Source organism: Bos taurus, chromosome 1 (genome assembly GCF_002263795.3).
Source record: "Bos taurus isolate L1 Dominette 01449 registration number 42190680 breed Hereford chromosome 1, ARS-UCD2.0, whole genome shotgun sequence".
NCBI lineage: Eukaryota > Metazoa > Chordata > Mammalia > Artiodactyla > Bovidae > Bos > Bos taurus.
This window is the reverse complement of record NC_037328.1, coordinates 42399120-42417313: the sequence shown is the minus strand read 5'-3', so window position 1 is coordinate 42417313 and position 18194 is coordinate 42399120. Positions and strand designations below refer to the sequence as shown.

Sequence of the window (18194 nt, the reverse complement as noted above, 5' to 3'; positions counted from 1 at the left end):
ATCTTCACTGGAAGTCTCCTGAAATAAAATGCAAAAAATGTAGAAAGAACATTCACTATGGTTTCATGAAATGAAAGCTTGGAAAGTGGAGTCAAAATAAATCATACTTCTACCAGAATGTCCTTTTACTTTCATAAAATATTACTATAATAAACTATTTGGGGGATCTGAAGAGATGCCAGTCAGTACAATAATTTCAGTTCAAATAATGTGCGGAAATTAATACATTTACATAAAAGAGACATTCTAACTATTTGCTAAATTTGTGGGGACTTGATAGACTGTGGTAGGGAAATTCTGAGTCTGGGATATGGATTATCAGTCAAGGGAACAGATGTTTAAAAGGAGCAGGATTATAAAATAAATTGAATACCATGTGAAGGATCTTGAACTCTTTGCCTCAGGTAATATGTATGTAGTGAAAGTTTTCAAGACAGGGAAAGACACTGGAGAGTATTTTAATTTAGTTTTTCATTAGTGCAGAAAATAGATGTCATGGAGGAGAAGCTGGGGTCAGGGATACTCTTCAGGAAAAAGTTGCTATTGTCCAGGGGATTTCTAACCAGATTATCCACCAGAATTGTTTGTGGAGCTTTTTATGCAGGATATATATTGTGAGATATTACTGTAGAAATTAATTCAGTGGATCAAGATGGAGTTCTAATAATCTGTACTTTTAAAAATGCTCCACAAGTGATTCAAATGCATGTATAGTGCCTAGTCCGTTGGCAATATAACTTTGGTAGTTATGAGAGAGACAAAGAGATAGATGCAAAAGAATTCAAAGTGCAGTCACTAGGTCCTGATGACTAGATAATCATCAAAAATTGAAATCAAGATCTCAGCTGCAGAGGCCAGTTTGTGGAGCGAGCATCCTCTGAACATTAAGAGGAGATGTACTTAGTAATATGAGCCTCAGTTAAGTTCAGTTCAGTCGCTCAATCATGTCCAACTCTTTGTGACCCCATGAATCACAGCACGCCAGGCTTCCCTGTCCATCACCAACTCCCGGAGTTCACTCAGACCCACGTCCATCGAGTCAGTGATGCCATCCAGCCATCTCATCCTCTGTCGTCCCTTTCTCCTCCTGCCTCCAACCCCTCCCAGCATCAGAGTCTTTTCCAATGAGTCAACTCTTCGCATGAGGTGGCCAAAGTATTGGAGTTTCAGCTTTAGCATCAGTCCTTCCAAAGAACACCCAGGACTGATCTCCTTTAGAATGGACTGGTTGGATCTCCTTGCAGTCCAAGGGACTCTCATGAGTCTTATTCAGCACCACAGTTCAAAAGCATCAATTCTTTGGTGCTCAGCTTTCTTCACAGTCCAACTCTCACATCCATACATGACCACTGGAAAAACCATAGCCTTGACTAGACGGACCTTTGTTGGCAAAGAAATGTCTCTGCTTTTTAATATGCTATCTAGGTTGGTCATAACTTTCTTACTATACCTTAATATAAGTAATGTCTTAGGAGTTTGGAGAGTAGCTGAAAGTATATTTATTAATAACCTATCAATTGAAGAGTGTGCATAAAGAAGGACATGGAAAGAAACTTGAGGAAGTTATATTAAAGAGGTTGCACAGTGGATACACAGCATATATTTGATAGCCAACATCTGATCTATTTTTCTGCCACATAGTCTTGGTGGCTGGTAGAGGTATCACCCATTCAAGAAGCCAAAAGATGATGGCCATAATGACCTATATGGGAAAAGAATTTAAAAAGACTAGGTATATGCCTATGTATACGTATAACTGATTCACTTTACTGTACAGCAGAAACTAACACAACATTGTAAACCAACTATGTGTAAAACTTAATTTTAATTTTAAAATAGAAGCCAGCAGAGCTAGAATCTGACTTTTCCATTCCTGTTGCACACAGAGTGAGGGAACTTGATCTAGATTTGGCAAACCAAATCCACAAAACTTCCATTTAGAATACGGAAATAAAAGAGAAAAGGTACAGGAACAAAAGAGAATATTGGTTGTAAAGAGCAATATCAGGACTCCAGCAAATGCATCCTGCATCCATGGCCGTGGCATTGTGTCAGCTGGCATTCCAAATTCAACAGTCGTGACAGCAGGTCTCATTGAGCTGGTGTTGGGACATGATTTTGGCTGTCGATTGGCTCCTTTGCTTCCTTCCTTCTGTTCCAGATTGTTTTTTCACCCAATTTCTCCATTCTCTCTTGCATTGCTATGCTGGAGCCGTTTCCATTCAATTAACTCATTTCCTGTGGTAACCAAGAGTCCTAGTTCACAACAGAGAAAGACTAGGGAGAGACCAGAAAAGAGTTCTAAGCCGAAAAGCAGGATGGAAACTGGAAAGCTGAGTGTTGTGAACTTCAAGAGAGAAAAGATACTCAAAGAGAACTACATGAAGGACAGACTGCTACTGCTAAGCCGCTTCAGTCGTGTCCGACTCTGTGCGATCCCATAGACGGCAGCCCACCAGGCTCCACCGTCCCTGGGATTCTCCAGGCAAGAACACTGGAGTGGGTTGCCATTTCCTTTTCCAATGCATGAAGGTGAAAAGTGAAAGTGAAGTCGCTCAGTTGTGTCCGACTCTTCATGACCCCATGGACTGCAGCCTACCAGGCTCCTCCATCCATGGGATTTTCCAGGCAAGAGTACTGGAGTAGGGTGCCATTGCCTTCTCTGGGAAGGGTACGGAGTACCCCAAGAAAGGTAGAGAACCATTGGCTTTTCTGTACTTCTAGACACTTACAGAGTTTTCTTTTTTCTCTAGAACATTTTAATGAAAGTTTTCAAAAAATGGGAAAGGAAGGAATTGAGAGGAGAAAAGAAACAGGAAAAGTGGGAAGGCAGTATATATTGATGAAAGGAAAACAGCAGAGAGGTGGTAATAGATGGAAAATATCAGAGACATAGATGGATAAGTATAGGAAAGACAACCCAAAGAGCTGACAAGGAAGTATCTGAGAGAGGCAGTATCCAAGAAAGACCAAAGAGGAAATACAGGTATGCCTCTCTATTCAAAAGTTTGCTTTACTGCCACTTCTCTTGTGTGAAAGAACCATATTAATAACCGAGTGAGATCTGAAGAGGAATTTTGCTATTACCAATAAAAAGGCAAAAGCAGTGCTCAGCATTTCTTTTGCAGCAAGCAATTATAGAGACAACACATACCCCCAGCAGCCAGAGTGATGCCACCAAGCTCCTTCCTCAGGGAACTATATTTATCTGTTCATCATCAAGTCATCATAGCTCTGAACTGTGTGTGTGAACATCTGTACTTTATCTTGATTTATTTTGTCCATCTTAGGTCCTAAGGTAATAGCTTCTTCTGTTTATGCCATTTCAGCTTTTAAAAGGTTTCATAGGAATGTTCAACTTTCGGATAGCGAGGGGAAGTTGTAAAGAGAAAGGTTCAGAGACTCAGGAGTGAGTGTTTTAACTGGTGTGCCCTGAGGCTATCTGTCCTGAAAACCTATTTTTATTCAAAGTTTATTTTCCTATAGACTTTGTGTATGAAAAAGAGACTTCAATTTTAAATTTTATTTTACAAATTTTGTATTTTATTTTACAAATTTTGTATTGATCATAAATATATTGGTACTGTCAGAAAATTCCATATTGAAAATTGCTTTCTCTTTGTTATTAGGGTGATTAGAACTGACCTTATCTAGAAATCCTGTTCATTTAACTTGAGAGCACTTTACTCTCTATCAGTTGTGGGGTATTTAGTTTTGAGAGGGAATCAAAAACAGCCAAAAAACTGGATCTTGAATACAGGCAATATAATGATCACCAATAATTTCAGTTAAGTAGATTTTTATACAAAATTTCCTTCCTCGTTCAATCCTAATCAATAAGTAATTGAGAATTATCAAATTTAATATGTGTGTGGGTACTTTGCATGCTTGCTCAGCCTCACAGTCATGTCCAACTCTGCAACCCCATGGACTGCAGCCCGCCAGGCTCCTCTGTCCATGGAATTCTCCATGCTAGAATACTGGAGCAGGTTGCCATTTTCTACTCCAGGGGATCTTTGCAACCCAGGGACTGAACCCGTGTCTCCCGCATTGCAGGCAGATTTTTTACCATTGAATCATCCCACAAGTACTTATTAATTCATAAATACTAGAAAACACAATGGGGAAACTTTGTCTATGTATTTTATAACATACTTATATATGATTTACTTATATTTTTCATATGAAGACATGTTTTACATATGTTTTCATATGTAAAAACATTTTACATATATTTATGTATATTTTATAACATACATATATGATATATATTTTTCATTTGTATTTGAATACATATATATTTCTATACTATATATATTAAAATTATTCTTATGGTGAAGGAATAGAGGAATTAATGTTTAAGTGATTTACCTTAAAAGTTTTAATCAGCATTTAATTAATCAGAGTGATTCTTTTTGTCGGAATCATTAAAATGATTTCTTATATAAGAAACATATGACCTGAAACATTAAACCTAATTTTAAATTATTTAACTTTCTGGCTCACCAAAATTTACCTTATAAAATCTTTATAGTTAAAAAATAATAAAACATTTAATTTAAAAGGAACAATTCTTAGAGCTATTTTACGTATCTAGCTTTTAGTCACAAAAATACACAATTAATTCACTAATTTTTTTCTTCTCTACCTGGCTACTTGGACATCTTTTGAACCCAATCTGAAATGATTATAAATTAAACAGTATTTTTATACAAAGAATAGCTATTATTATACAAATCATTGCTCTCTTACCCATAAATTACAAGAAATTGTAGATATCCTTTCAATACTTTGGCTTTCTAGAGTAGAAAAATCTACAACACCACAGAATGACAATAACACAGACGGCAATTCTTTGCACACTGATTCATTTTGAATACTTCACTTCCCAAGCTCAAGAAATTATAGTTGATATTAATTTCTCTGATCAGAACGGTCAACCAATTATACAGGTGTATGTTTTTGCCAGAAGAAGGAGGAATGAAGGACTAAAATTCCCCTGATACCACCCAAGGATTTCCTTTAGGACAAAGCGTTTACTGTTTTCTTTTCCTCTAGGACTTCAGATAATGATTTTTTTTCAGTTTTTGTCACAAAAGTTTTTATTTTATATTCTATTTTTTTATTGTGTCCCAGGTTTCTTTGTTTAAGAACAAAGCAATGATTGGCATGGGGTTTTAAATCAAGAGTGTTAATGAATTTTACCCTCCTTCCAGCCATTTTCCTCAAAACTCTCTGCCCCCATTCTTCCTGTCCCCAATTTACTGTTTCCTATGTATTGAATGCAGAGAAGGCAATGGCACCCCACTCCAGTACTCTTGCCTGGAAAATCCCATGGATGGAGAAGCCTGGTAGGCTGTGGTCCATGGGGTCACAAAGAGTCAGACATGACTAGGTGACTTCACTTTCACTTTTCACTTTCATGCTTTGGAGAAGGAAATGGCAACCCACTCCAGTGTTCTTGCTTGGAGAATCCCAGGGATGGCGGAGCCTGGTGAGCTGCTGTCTATAGGGTCACACAGAGTCAGACATGACTGAAGCGACTTAGCAGCAGTAGCATGTATAAAATGAAAAACCTAACTCCAAAAGCCCCAGCACAAATCCCAGGGCCTTGTTCCCTGTTTCCCTGCCTTTCCTCTTTCCCCACCTCAGTTTGAAAGTATGGGAAAACCCAGAGTGGTGACCTGGACAAAGGGGACCATTTCACACCCAAAGGTCAAAGTGACCAAGGAGTACGGAATAGTGAAGTGGGAGCCCCTAGTCTAAGCTACTGCAATGGGCTCTGGTGCACAGGGAAGCATACTGGTGCTCCAATAAAAGGGGACTCAGCAGCATCTCACTGGACATATCTCCTGCTTGACTGACTTTCCTTCCAGCAGCAGGTACACAGCCACACTCAGACCACGTGCTCGTCAATGCCAAGCCGCTTAGTTCTCAGTGCTCATCTGCTCTCCCTGTCGAGCCTGCTACAGGAAGGACTCCTCTTTGCTTCCCCCTGAAGATCCTTCTTGTTGTCAGCTTCCCCCACCTACTTCTGCAGCAGGGGACACAGCTACACAGATACTGACACTGAGCTGCAAAGTCTCAAGACAGTAGATCCTAAAACACCTTCCCAGAGGGTGATCCTCTTCTGCTTCTGAGCTTCTAGAAATTCTGATATCCAGGAACCCCTCTGGGTTTTGCCTCAGCTTCACCTTGTCCTGTTTGCTGCGCCAAGAAGACGGCCTAAGGCTTGGGGGTGGCCCCTTCAGAGTCACTCTCACCATGGCCCCAGACTAGCCCTCAGGCTGAGAAGTCCAGCTGCCTTGAGGTTCCAACTTCATTGCACCCTAAAGGGCCCACCATGCCATTCCTCTGCACAACTCACATAGCACTGAGTACCCAGGAACCCAGAAACGTCAGCCACTGTCCTCCCCTGCCCCATTCCTGGTTTGTATTGAAGGAGACACAGAAGAGGGGTGTTGGAGGCCCAGCCAGTTAAGAGGGTCAACCCACCCAGCTCCAAGCTTCCTGGCCCATCATCTAAACCTACCCCTACATCTGTGGGAGTAAAGAGGCAGATCTCAAAAGCACGTGCATGTCCCTCAGCGGGGAGGAAATTCCCCCAAACTGGGGACTGGGACCACATTCATTTTTGGAAGTTATTTTTTATTAGGTAAAATTCTGAGTCGGCAGGTCTTTCCCCCCCCACAATTTGAAATATGTCACTCAATACTCAGTTATTTTCTGACTGCATACTTTTTCTTCCCCTCTAGCTACCTTCAAACTTTTCTTTTTATCTCTAGTTTTTAGCTGCTTTAATATAATTGTTGTTTTGCATTTTTATTTTGCTGTGATTTGGTTTCTGTTTGTTTTGGTTATTCTGTCTCAGGTTCTGTGTGCTTCTTGAATCTTTGGTTTGGTGTCTTTCACTATCTTTGAAAAGTTCTTGACAATTATGTTTTCAAATATTTCTTTAGCTCCACTCTTACTCTTTTCTTCTCAGTTTCCAGTTACACACATATTAGATAACTTGATGGTATGTGAATGTCCTGGGTTGTTTTTTTTTTTTTTTTTACTCTTTTCTTATTTATATTTAATTTTGATAATATTCATTGATGTATATTCAAGTTCATAGATTTGTCCATGTCTTATTTACTGATGAGCTCACCAAAAATATCCTTACCTTTGTTCTCATGTTTTAAAAAATATGTATTTCTAGCACTTTCACTTGACTTTTAAAAAATGCTATCTCTCTCTCTCTCTCTCTCTCTCTCTCTAAAATCTCTTAATGCATAGAAACTTTGACATAGTAATCATGGCCATTTTAAATTTCCTGATTGATAATCCCAATTTCTGAGTCATATCTGACACTAGTTCTTTTTAGTGTTTTCTATTTTGATACTGGGTTGTTTCTTTCTTGGTTTGTTGTTGTTGTTTGCTTATTTGTCTCACAAGTTTTAACTGAAGGCTGGTATTCATATGTAGGACAGTAAAAATGGAAATGTCGTTGTTTAGTCGCTCAGTCATGTCTGACTCTTTGCGACCTTATGGACGCCAGCACACCCCTGTCCCTCACCATCTCCCAGAGTTTACCCAAGTGCATGTTTGTTGCATTGATGATGTTGTCCAGCCATCTCATCCTCTGATGCCTTCTTCTCCTTCTGCCCTCAATCTTTCCCAGCATCAGTGACCTTTCCAGTGAGTTGTCTGTTTACATCAGATGGCCAAAATACTAGAGCTTCAGCTTCAGAATCAGTCCTTTCAGTGAATATTCAGGTTGATCTCCCTTAAGATTGACTGTTTTGATCTCCTTGCTGCCCAAGGGACTTTCAGGAGTCTTCTCCAGCACCACAGTCTGAAAGCATCAGTTCTTCAGCGTTATGCCTTTACAGTCCAACTTGCACAACTGTACATGACCACTGGGAAGACTATAGTCTTGAATACACAGACCTTTGTTGGCAGGGTAATGTCTCTGTTTTTCAACACACTGTCTAGGTTTGTCATGGGTTTCCTGCCAAGAAGCAGGTTTTGCATTCATTATGTCAGGAAATCTGGAAGACCCCGCAGTGGACACAGGACTGGAAAAGGTCAATCCTCACCCCAGTTCCTAAGAACGGTAGTACTAAAGAATATGCTAACCATCAGTACTTATTTAATTTGTAGAACTTTCTAATTCATTTGCCTTCGGTGTGTTCATTCTTCTTGTCACTGCCTGTTTGGATGGCGGACTACATTCACATAATCATTTTAAGCTCACTTATTCTCGGTGCCCTGTGAAAGATTGAAGATAGTCTAAGACAGAGCAGAGGAGCTGCATTGCTGGCTTCAGTTCTCAGCCTTGCATCCTCCTACCCTGCATACCTGTTGTATCCACACATCAGATTTTCTGTCTACATATTTCTTCCTCTTAATTCTTCCTTATTGATCAGCAATACCAGGTCATCACCTGAGGATTTTGCAACAGCAGTGGTTAGCTAGCAATATTATTATAAGTGAAAACAAATTTTACATTTACTACTTTAGAATTCCATTAAATTTAGAATATGGCCAGTAGAGAAAGTCACTACACATTCCATACAGAGTGATCAATGAAAGAACAATAAATATTATATTACAGGTTTTACAATCATTTTGGAAATGAGACTCACTCCAGCGTGGCACTTACACAAGAAATGTTGCATTGTGTAATTGCATCATATATTTTTACTTAAATAGTAAACATACAAGAGTATAAGAAGTATGAAAATTATATGAATTTATGCTTATACTTTATTAAACATGTAAAGATTAATACAGTAGACTACTAATATCTGAGGAAATATATTCTGAAATCTTTTAATATCTGAAAATTCTTGAATATCACTATTGCCTATAATTTCCCAGTAAAATGCACTATGTATCTGCATATATTTGCGCCAAATTCAATAGTCCATTTTTAATTTTATCCTGACTTCCATTATTCTCCAGTAAAATGCACCAATCTCTTGTATTCTGTGATTTTTAAACCTTTTCTTCATTCAAAGAAATTTTCCTCTTCAGGGACAATCTCCTACAAGAAGTCATTTCATCTGAGTCTCTGAACAGTTGAGAAACAGCCAGAATTTTGATATTCAAGCTTAGAGAATTAGCTTCACTCACTCACTCCAGTCTCAAATAAAGAAACATGCAAATGTCTGCCACAGTAAAATTGCAAACTACTGTATCTAATTTAGATGGAACTTACAGAGTGAAACGCTGCAAACCCTAAATCCTTAGTTTTATTTTTTTAATATAAATTTATTTAATTGGAGGCCAATTACTTTACAGTATTGTAGTGGTTTTGCCATACATTGACATAAATCCGCCACAGGTGTACATGTTTCCCCATCCTGAACCCCCCTCCCACCTCTCTCCCCATCCCATCCCTCTGGGTCATCCCAGTGCACCAGCCCTGAGCACCCTGTCTCATGCTTCGAACCTGGACTGGCAATTTGTTTCACAAATGATAATATACATGTTTCAATGTCATTCTCCCAAATCATCCCACCCTCCCCCTCTCCCACAGAGTCCAAAAGACTGTTCTATACATCTGTGTCTCTTTTGCTGTCTCACATATAGGGTTACCATTACCATCTTTCTAAATTCCATATATATGCATTAGTATACTGTATTGGTGTTTTTCTTTCTGGCTTAGTTCACTCTGTATAATAGGCTCCAGTTTCATCCACCTCATTAGAACTGACTCAAATGTAAAGGATTTAATTTTTCATTAAAAATTAGTTTTCTGTGATATGAACACCTCTTGCCGTTGAAGCTGACTTTCATCACACAGTACTTAGACACTGCCCTAGACACTACCCTCTGTTTAAATGATAAAGCCAAGGCCAATTTGCTTAACTGCAGGCAGACCCCTTGATTTTGCAAAGTTTGAAAAGAACAGTTCTAATTTTGCCTTAAAATCTGTTTATTTATTTATTATTCTCTTCAAAGCACCTATAACCTCTTTGTTCCTCAGACTGTAAATAAAAGGATTTAGCAGAGGAATTATGATTGTATAGAATAAAGAATATAGTTTATCTTGCTTTTCAGCTGATCGAGACCCAGGACGCACATACATGAAGAAAAGAGTGCCATAGAACAAGGAAACAGACAGCAAGTGGGCACTGCAGGTGGAGAAGGCTTTGTTCCTGCCCTTTGCAGACTTCTTTTTCAGGACGGCAAGGAGAACATGGGTGTAAGAGATAATGATACTCATAAAAGTGAAAGACTGTATAAAGACTGAAAATACAAAGATCAGGAGCATATTAACTCTAGGGTCAGTACACGACATCTTAAATAGTTGTAAAATTTCACAGTAGAAATAATGTATTACATTGGATTTGCAGAAAGTTAATCTGAATAACAAACCCACATGCATCATGGGATGAAGAAACCCAATAATATACGAAACACCTATTAATTGGGTGCAGAAGATATTATACATCACCATTGGGTAAAGCAAGGGATTGCATATGGCTACATAGCGGTCATAGGCCATCACCACCAGGAGAAAACATTCTGTGTTTGCACTGGAAGCAAAAATATAAAATTGGGAGATGCACTCAACTAGGGATATCGTGTGATTCACAGATAAGAAATTAATTAGCATCTTGGGAGTCACAGAAGAGGAAGAACAAGCATCTGCAAAGGCTAAACTTCCCAGGAATGAATACATGGGGGTGTGAAGATGGGGGTCCTTCCAGATGAGAAAAATCAGTCCAAGGTTGCCCACCATGGTGGTGAGATAGATGACCAGGAACACCAGGAACAGGGGGACCTGCAGCCCTGGGAGATCTGTGAGTCCTGTGAGAACAAACTCCATCACCAGAGTCTTGTTTGCCTCCATCATATCCATTCAGACTATCACTGCAGTGAAAAGAGTAGGTGAAGAACATAGTCATAAAAGACCATGAAAATAGTTCTATTTTATTTTTTAAAAAATGCATCTTCCTTGTTTATATATCCCCTTTAATCAGGACATTTGTAAAATATATCTTCAGTTCAGTAATTGTTTTGGATTATGTAGATACACTTTTCAATATTTTCAGTGATATTTGACTTCAACCATTGAGAGTGATTTCTCTTTCTCTCTCTCTTTTGTAATACTCAAAAAATATTTTCTAAATGAATAAAATTAGGTATAAAGTACAGTAAGTTTATTGTTTTGTTTTTATAACTAAGTACTTTTCTTTTTGGATATATTGATGTGTTTAATTTTTTGTCAATAATGCAAATGAAATATTTGACATGATCTTTAAATAACTATCTTTCTTCTGTGACATATAAATTTTGCCTAAAAGTAAATCCAAAAAAAAAAAAAAGATACTAAGATATTTGGAAGTGAACATAGAGATTCTTAGATTACTTAGAAGGGGAAAATCCACCTATAATTTAGTGTGAAAATTAAGCTGTTTCTCAAAATGAAATAAATAACACAATTTATATACATATTTTTGTTGATTAAGATATATACAAAAATTTATCTATTTACCAAAATTGTATTAATCTTAATATAGATCTTAGTTATTTTCCATCTTCACTTACATGAACAAATATTAGTTTTAAGAATATATCTTTTAAAGTATATACCTGCAAAGAGACATGGAAACACAATACAAATAGCAAGAAGATTTAATGATATATCTCCACTGAAAACTGGCCATATGGACAATGAGTACAGATTCAGATTGTTTCATTTCCAAAGTGGACATTTTGTTCTGACTAACCCTATCTATATTTCTTATCAACTCTCAACCTATAATTGATATTTCCAAATTTCATAATTAGGTCAAAAGTTATTAAGAATTTTGGATCTTTCACCTTAAGATATAGATGATAGATAGATGAATGGATAGATAGATAGATAATCCTCATACATTTGGAATTAAAGAGGCTCTTGAGAGTCCCTTGGACTGCAAGGAGATCCAACCAGTCCATTCTGAAGGAGATCAGCCCTGGGATTTCTTTGGAAGGAATGATGCTAAAGCTGAAACTCCAGTACTTTGGCCACCTCATGCGAAGAGTTGACTCATTGGAAGAGACTGTGATGCTGGGAGGGATTGGGGACAAGAGGAGAAGGGGACGACAGAGGATGAGATGGCTGGATGGCATCACTGACTCCATGGACGTGAGTCTGAGTGAACTCTGGGAGTTAGTGATGGACAGGGAGGCCTGGCGTGCTGCAATTCATGGGGTGGCAAAGAGTCGGACACGACTGAGCAACTGATCTGATCTGAATAAAGATACAATTGGTGATTTTATCTCATCTTTTCATGATTCCATGAATAACTTTTAACAAGTTTGAACAGCATCATTTAGTTGTCCATACCCTGACTAGAAAATTTTATATAGATTATGAAATAATATCTGAAACTTTGATATAATATCTGAAACATTATAATTATTTCCCCATTTGTTTATTCTTCTATTTCTTCAAATTTACTGTTAAAAATAAATTTTATTAAGTTTATTTTCTCAGCAGTAAAACATCTAGTATTTATTACAGGGATATGGAATTATTTGTCCTGAAGAGAAATAGAAAATCTCATAGGATTGCCAGGATTTTGATCGCTTACCTGGATGTCTATTTATCAGATAGACAGATTGAAAACTACAAATAATTAAAATTAGGCAGATCCTGGTGTCATCATTCAGTTTCTGTAAGACTTGGGGAGAATGAGAAAATGATGGTGCTCTTTAAGAAAAAATGGTGATTTTTCAAATAAAATTTAAAAATGTATATTTCCCTCTACCATACTTTATGTTAGAGTCAGAGTCACCTTTATGAATGCCAAATTGATTAGGCCACCACTGTTCTCACATGTGGGCTTCCCAGGTGTCGCATTGTTAAAGAATCTGTCTGCCAATGCAGGAGACACAGGAGATACGGGTTTGATCCCTGGAGAAGGAAATGGCTACCCATTCTAGTATTCTTGCCTGGAGAATCCCATGGACAGAAAAGCCGGGTAAGCTACAGTCCATAGGCTTGCAAAGAGTAGGACATGACTAAAACATCTTAGCATGGAAAAATATATTTCAGATACCAAGTTAAAATTTCCTGGACAGAGAAGTCTGGTGAGCTACAGTCCGTTGGCTCACAAAGAGTCGGATGCGACTGAGCACACATTCTCACAGGTATGGCTTCATCTCTTCTTAAAGAAAGAAAGTAGAAGGTATAGAATGAAACAGTGTTCACTTGTGAAAAGATTTTCCTTGAAAGCCTTACTTGCACGAACATATTTATTTGTACACTTTCAAATCTGTTCCTGACAAAGCAAAAAGAATCTTGGAATTCCCTCAGTGAAAGTTACCAATGGATTCCCTGTAGGATGAAGGCAAAGTCATTCTGCTGGGCATAATGAGCTAATCCATGAGCAAATCACCCCAGACATACCCAAGTGTAACAATTAGAACCACACTTTGTGTCATTAGAGTTTACTGTGTAGGCAGCTAATTGCTTCTGAGGGATTTTTCAGTTCAGTTCAGTCACTCAGTCATGTCCAGCTCTTTGCGACCCCATGAATCACAGCACGCCTGTCCGTCACCAACTCCCTGAGTTCACGCAAACTCACGTCTATCACTCGATGATGCCATCCAGCCATCTCATCCTCTGTCGTCCCCTTCTCCTCCTGCCCCCAATCTCTTCCAGCATCAGAGTCTTTTCCAATGAGTCAACTCTTCACATGAGGTGGCCAAAGTATTGGAGTTTCAGCTTCAACATCAGTCCTTCCAATGAACACCCAGGACTGATCTCCTTTAGGATGGACTAGTTGGATCTTCTTGCAGTCCAAGGGACTCTCAAGACTCTTCTCCAACACCACAATTCAAAAGCATCAATTCTCCGGCACTCAGCTTGCTTCACAGTCCAACTCTCACGTCCATACATGACCACTGGAAAAACCATAGCCTTGACTAGACGGACCTTTGTTGGCAAAGTAATGTCTCTGATTTTTAATATGCTCTCTAGTTTGGTCATAACTTTCCTTCTAAGGAGTAAGTGTCTTTTAGTTTCATGGCTGCAATCACCATCTGCAGTGATTTTGTAAAGTCTGACACTGTTTCCACTGTTTCCCCATCTATTTCCCATGAAGTGATGGCACCAGATGCCATGATCTTCATTTTCTGAATGTTGAGCTTTAAGCCAACTTTTTCACTCTCTTTCATTTTCATCAAGAGGCTTTTTAGTTCCTCTTCACTTTCTGCCATAAGGGTGGTGTCATCTGCATATCTGAGGTTATTGATATTTCTCCCTGCAATCTTGATTCCAGCTTGTGATTCTTCCAGCCCAGCGTTTCTCATGATGTACTCTGCATATAAGTTAAATAAGCAGGGTGACAATATACAGCCCTGACGTACTCCTTTTCCTACTTGGAACCAGTCTGTTGTTCCATGTCCAGTTCTAACTGTTGCTTCCTGACCTGCATACAGGACTCTCGAGGAAGGTCAGGTGGTCTGGTATTTCCATCTCTTTCAGAATTTTCCACAGTTTATTGTGATCCACACAGTCAAAGGCTTTGGCAGTCAATAAAGCAGAAATAGATGTTTTTCTGGAACTCTCTTGCTTTTTCCATGATCCAGCAGATGTTGGCAATTTGATCTCTCGTTCCTCTGCCTTTTCTAAAACCAGCTTGAACATCAGGAAGTTCACAGTTCACATATTGCTGAAGCCTGGCTTGGAGAATTTTGAGCACTACTTTACCAGCGTGTGAGATGAGTGCAATTGTGCGGTAGTTTGAGCATTCTTTTGCATTGCCTTTCTTTGGGATTGGAATGAAAACTGACCTTTTCCAGTCCTATGGCCACTGCTGAGTTTTCCAAATTTGCTGGCATATTGAGTGCAGCACTTTCACAGCATCATCTTCCAGGATTTGAAATAGCTCAACTGGAATTCCATCACCTCCACTAGCTTTGTCCATAGTGATGCTTTCTAAGGCCCACTTGACTTCACATTCTAGGATGTCTGGCTCTAGGTGAGTGATCACACCATCATGATTATCTGGGTTGTGAAGATCTTTTCTGTACCATTCTTCTGTGTCTTCTTGCTGCCTCTTCTTAATATTTCCTGCTTCTGTTAGGTCCATACCATTTTAGAAATGCAAATCAAAACTACAATAAGATATCACCTCACACCAATCAGAATGGCCATCATCAAAAAGTCTACAAACAATAAGTGCTGGAGAGTGTATGGGGAAAAGGGAATGCTCATGCACTGTTGGTGGGAATGTAAATTGATACAGCCACTATGGAAGACAGTATGGAGATTCCTTAAAAAAACTAGGAATAAAACCACCATTTGACCCAGCAATCCCACTGGGCATATACCCTGAGGGAACCAAAACTGAAAAAGTCGCATGTATCCCATTGTTCATTGTGGCACTATTTACAATAGCTAGAACATGGAAGCAACCTAGATGTCCATCAACAGATGAATGGATAAAGTTGTGGTACATATACACAATGTAATATTACTTGGCCATAAAAAGGAACAGCTTTGAGTCAGTTCTAATGAGGTGGATGAACCTAGAACCTATTATACAGAGTAAAGTAAGTCAGAAAGAGAAAGATAAATATGGTATTCTAACACAAATATATGGAATCTAGAAAAATGGTACTGAAGAATTTATTTACAGGGTAGCAATGGAGAAACAGACATAAAGAATAGACTTATGGGCATGGGGAGGGGGAAGAGAGGGTGAGACGTATGGAAAGAGTAATATGGAAACTTACATTACTGTATGTAAAATAGATAGCTAACAGGAGTTTGCTGTATAGCTCAGGAAACCCAAACAAGGGCTCTGTATCAACCTAGAGGAGTGGGATGGGGAGGGAGATGGAAGGGTGGTTCAAAAGGGAGGGGAAAATGGATACCAATGGTTGATTCATGTTGAGTTTTGACAGAAAACAGCAAAATTTTGTAAAGTAATTATACTTCAATAAAAAATAAATTAATTTTAAAAATTTTGTTTATAAAATAAATAAATATGAGTATGGATAAATGTGGAATAATAACCAAGTTGCTAACAGTGGTCTTCTGGTGCAGAAGTAGATGTAATGGTAGGAATAGCAAAGGAGAGAAGAGATACTTCACTCCCCTCCCCACACAGACAAAAATGTTATGATAAAAACATAGACACCCTTTAATACACAATTTTCTCATATATGTATGCATGTATGTCTGTGTTTATGCCTCTGTATCTGTCTGTATGCATGTATATGCCTAGACAGATATAGAAAAGGATCGTCCATGGTATATTAACAGAAACAGAAAAAATAAAATGTTGTTACTTTTAATAAGAAATATGTGACACTGAAAACTTTAACTAAAGTTAGGAACAAATAATCTTTAATTTTTTCTATGAAAATATCTTTCTTCATAGAAAAACAGTTTAATTATTAAAGATACTTTCCATTTAAATATTCAATAACAGACTACTGAGAGCAGGCATTAGTCTTTGAAATAATCAAAAGGCATTTGGAAATTGTTTAAGATGGTGTCCAAGTATAGTAGTCACTTTCACAGCTTTCTTCATATAATTTCAGCATTTTTCTTATTTATTCCTAAGTCGGTTATAGGTTTTACTGCTATTATGACTATAATATCAGATATTTAATGAAGTAATAAGATCGATTTTCTTCTATACTTATAAACTATACCCAAAATAAAATCTAGAATAGAAATTCCCAAATGTTTTTCAGTGAGTGTAACCTCTATGCTCTCTGAAAGGGAAACAAATAAACATTTACCACAATAATAGCAGTTAAATGAAAATAACATTTTAAAAATCCATTTCATAATTTTATAGCAATACCCTCTTGATGTTTATAATACATAAAGACATTGAATGAAAATGCATTAAAAAAAAAAAACACTGTTTAACCAGTGGCGAAAACAAGTTGTTATTCTCCATCTTCAATGAGCTAAAAAAAAAAAAAAAAAAGATTTAAATTACTAAACACATACCCACAGCGGTCCCTGCTATAATATATACACCTAGTAAGATTCATTGGAGTAATTTGCTGAAAATTGATCATGTGAATGTTACAAAAATGTCATTTTCTTTCCAAAGTGGAGATTTTGTCCTAAATAAAGTGTTTTGCTTTCTTTGTAATCCAAATCATCAAATAATAGACATTTCTAATTTCACTTCATGAATTCCGCATAATTAAGCCAAGAAGTAGAAAGCTTTGGGAATTTTTTTATTCGAAAGTAATAGGAAAGAAACACCTCCAGATTAAAGGAGACAGTGCTGAGAAGAAGTGAAGTGAAGTCGCTCACTTGTGTCTGACTCTTTGCAACCCCATGGACTGTAGCCTACCAAGTTCCTCCGTCCATGGGATTCTCCAGACAAGAATACTGGAGTGGGTTGCCACTAGCTATATATTATATATTTTATAGTATGTGTGTGTTAGTCACTCAGTCTTGTCTGACTCTTTGCAACCCCACATACTGTAGCCCACCAGGCTCCTTGGTTGATGGGATTCTCCAGGCAAGAATACTGAAATGGATTGCCATTCCCTTCTCCAGAGCATCTCCCCGACCCAGAGATGGAACCCCAGTCTCCTGCATTGCAGGCAGATTCTTTACTGTTTGATCTACAGGGAAGTCCTATTTTATAGTATAAAAGGCTGTATTACTTAGGCCCTTATTCTTATGATTCCATGAAACTTTAAAAGCTGTATATTATAGACAGCCACCAAATTTAAAGACTAGGGTTATCTTCATTCTTCAAAATTAAAAATAAGGTATATATAAGCTTCATGGCTCTTTTAGTTCAATAAATTCTCTATATCATATTGTGATTACTTTGTTTTTTCCATTTACTTCATTCCTCTATTAAGGCTTATTTACTAAATTTTGTGTCAGATGTGTCTCCTTTACAGTGAGCCATCCTTCCCAACCCAGATTTTGATGACTGAGAAAAATCTCAGTGTCACACTGGAATTTTAATTTCTTATATAAATATCTTACATAGATATTTTGTTATCTTAAGACAACTGCAAAACTCTTAAGTAATGGAAAATGTAGAAATCACTGAACTCTCACCTATTGCCTACAAAACATTAGAAAATTGGAAAATGTGATAGTTTCCAAGGTAAAAAATGCAGAAGTGAGACAGTGATTACAGGCACACTGATTTTCATCAGTAACTTCAAAATGAATGAAGATAATACTTATTACCTCTATTTCCAAATTT

General features: G+C 37.8%; 1 protein-coding gene across 1 annotated transcript; it reads right to left on the bottom strand.

The window, feature by feature from the left end:
- Positions 1-9925: 9925 nt before the first annotated feature.
- On the bottom strand, positions 9926-10855 carry OR5AC26 (olfactory receptor family 5 subfamily AC member 26). Its single transcript, NM_001390369.1, has one exon. The coding sequence runs from the start codon at positions 10853-10855 to the stop codon at positions 9926-9928; it is 930 nt and encodes a 309-aa protein (NP_001377298.1).
- Between the last annotated feature and the right edge of the window lie 7339 nt (positions 10856-18194).

What these genes read in the sequence shown, in the direction of transcription:
- OR5AC26 (NM_001390369.1), bottom strand. Translation starts at nt 10,855, where the DNA reads ATGGATATGATGGAGGCAAACAAGACTCTGGTGATGGAGTTTGTTCTC.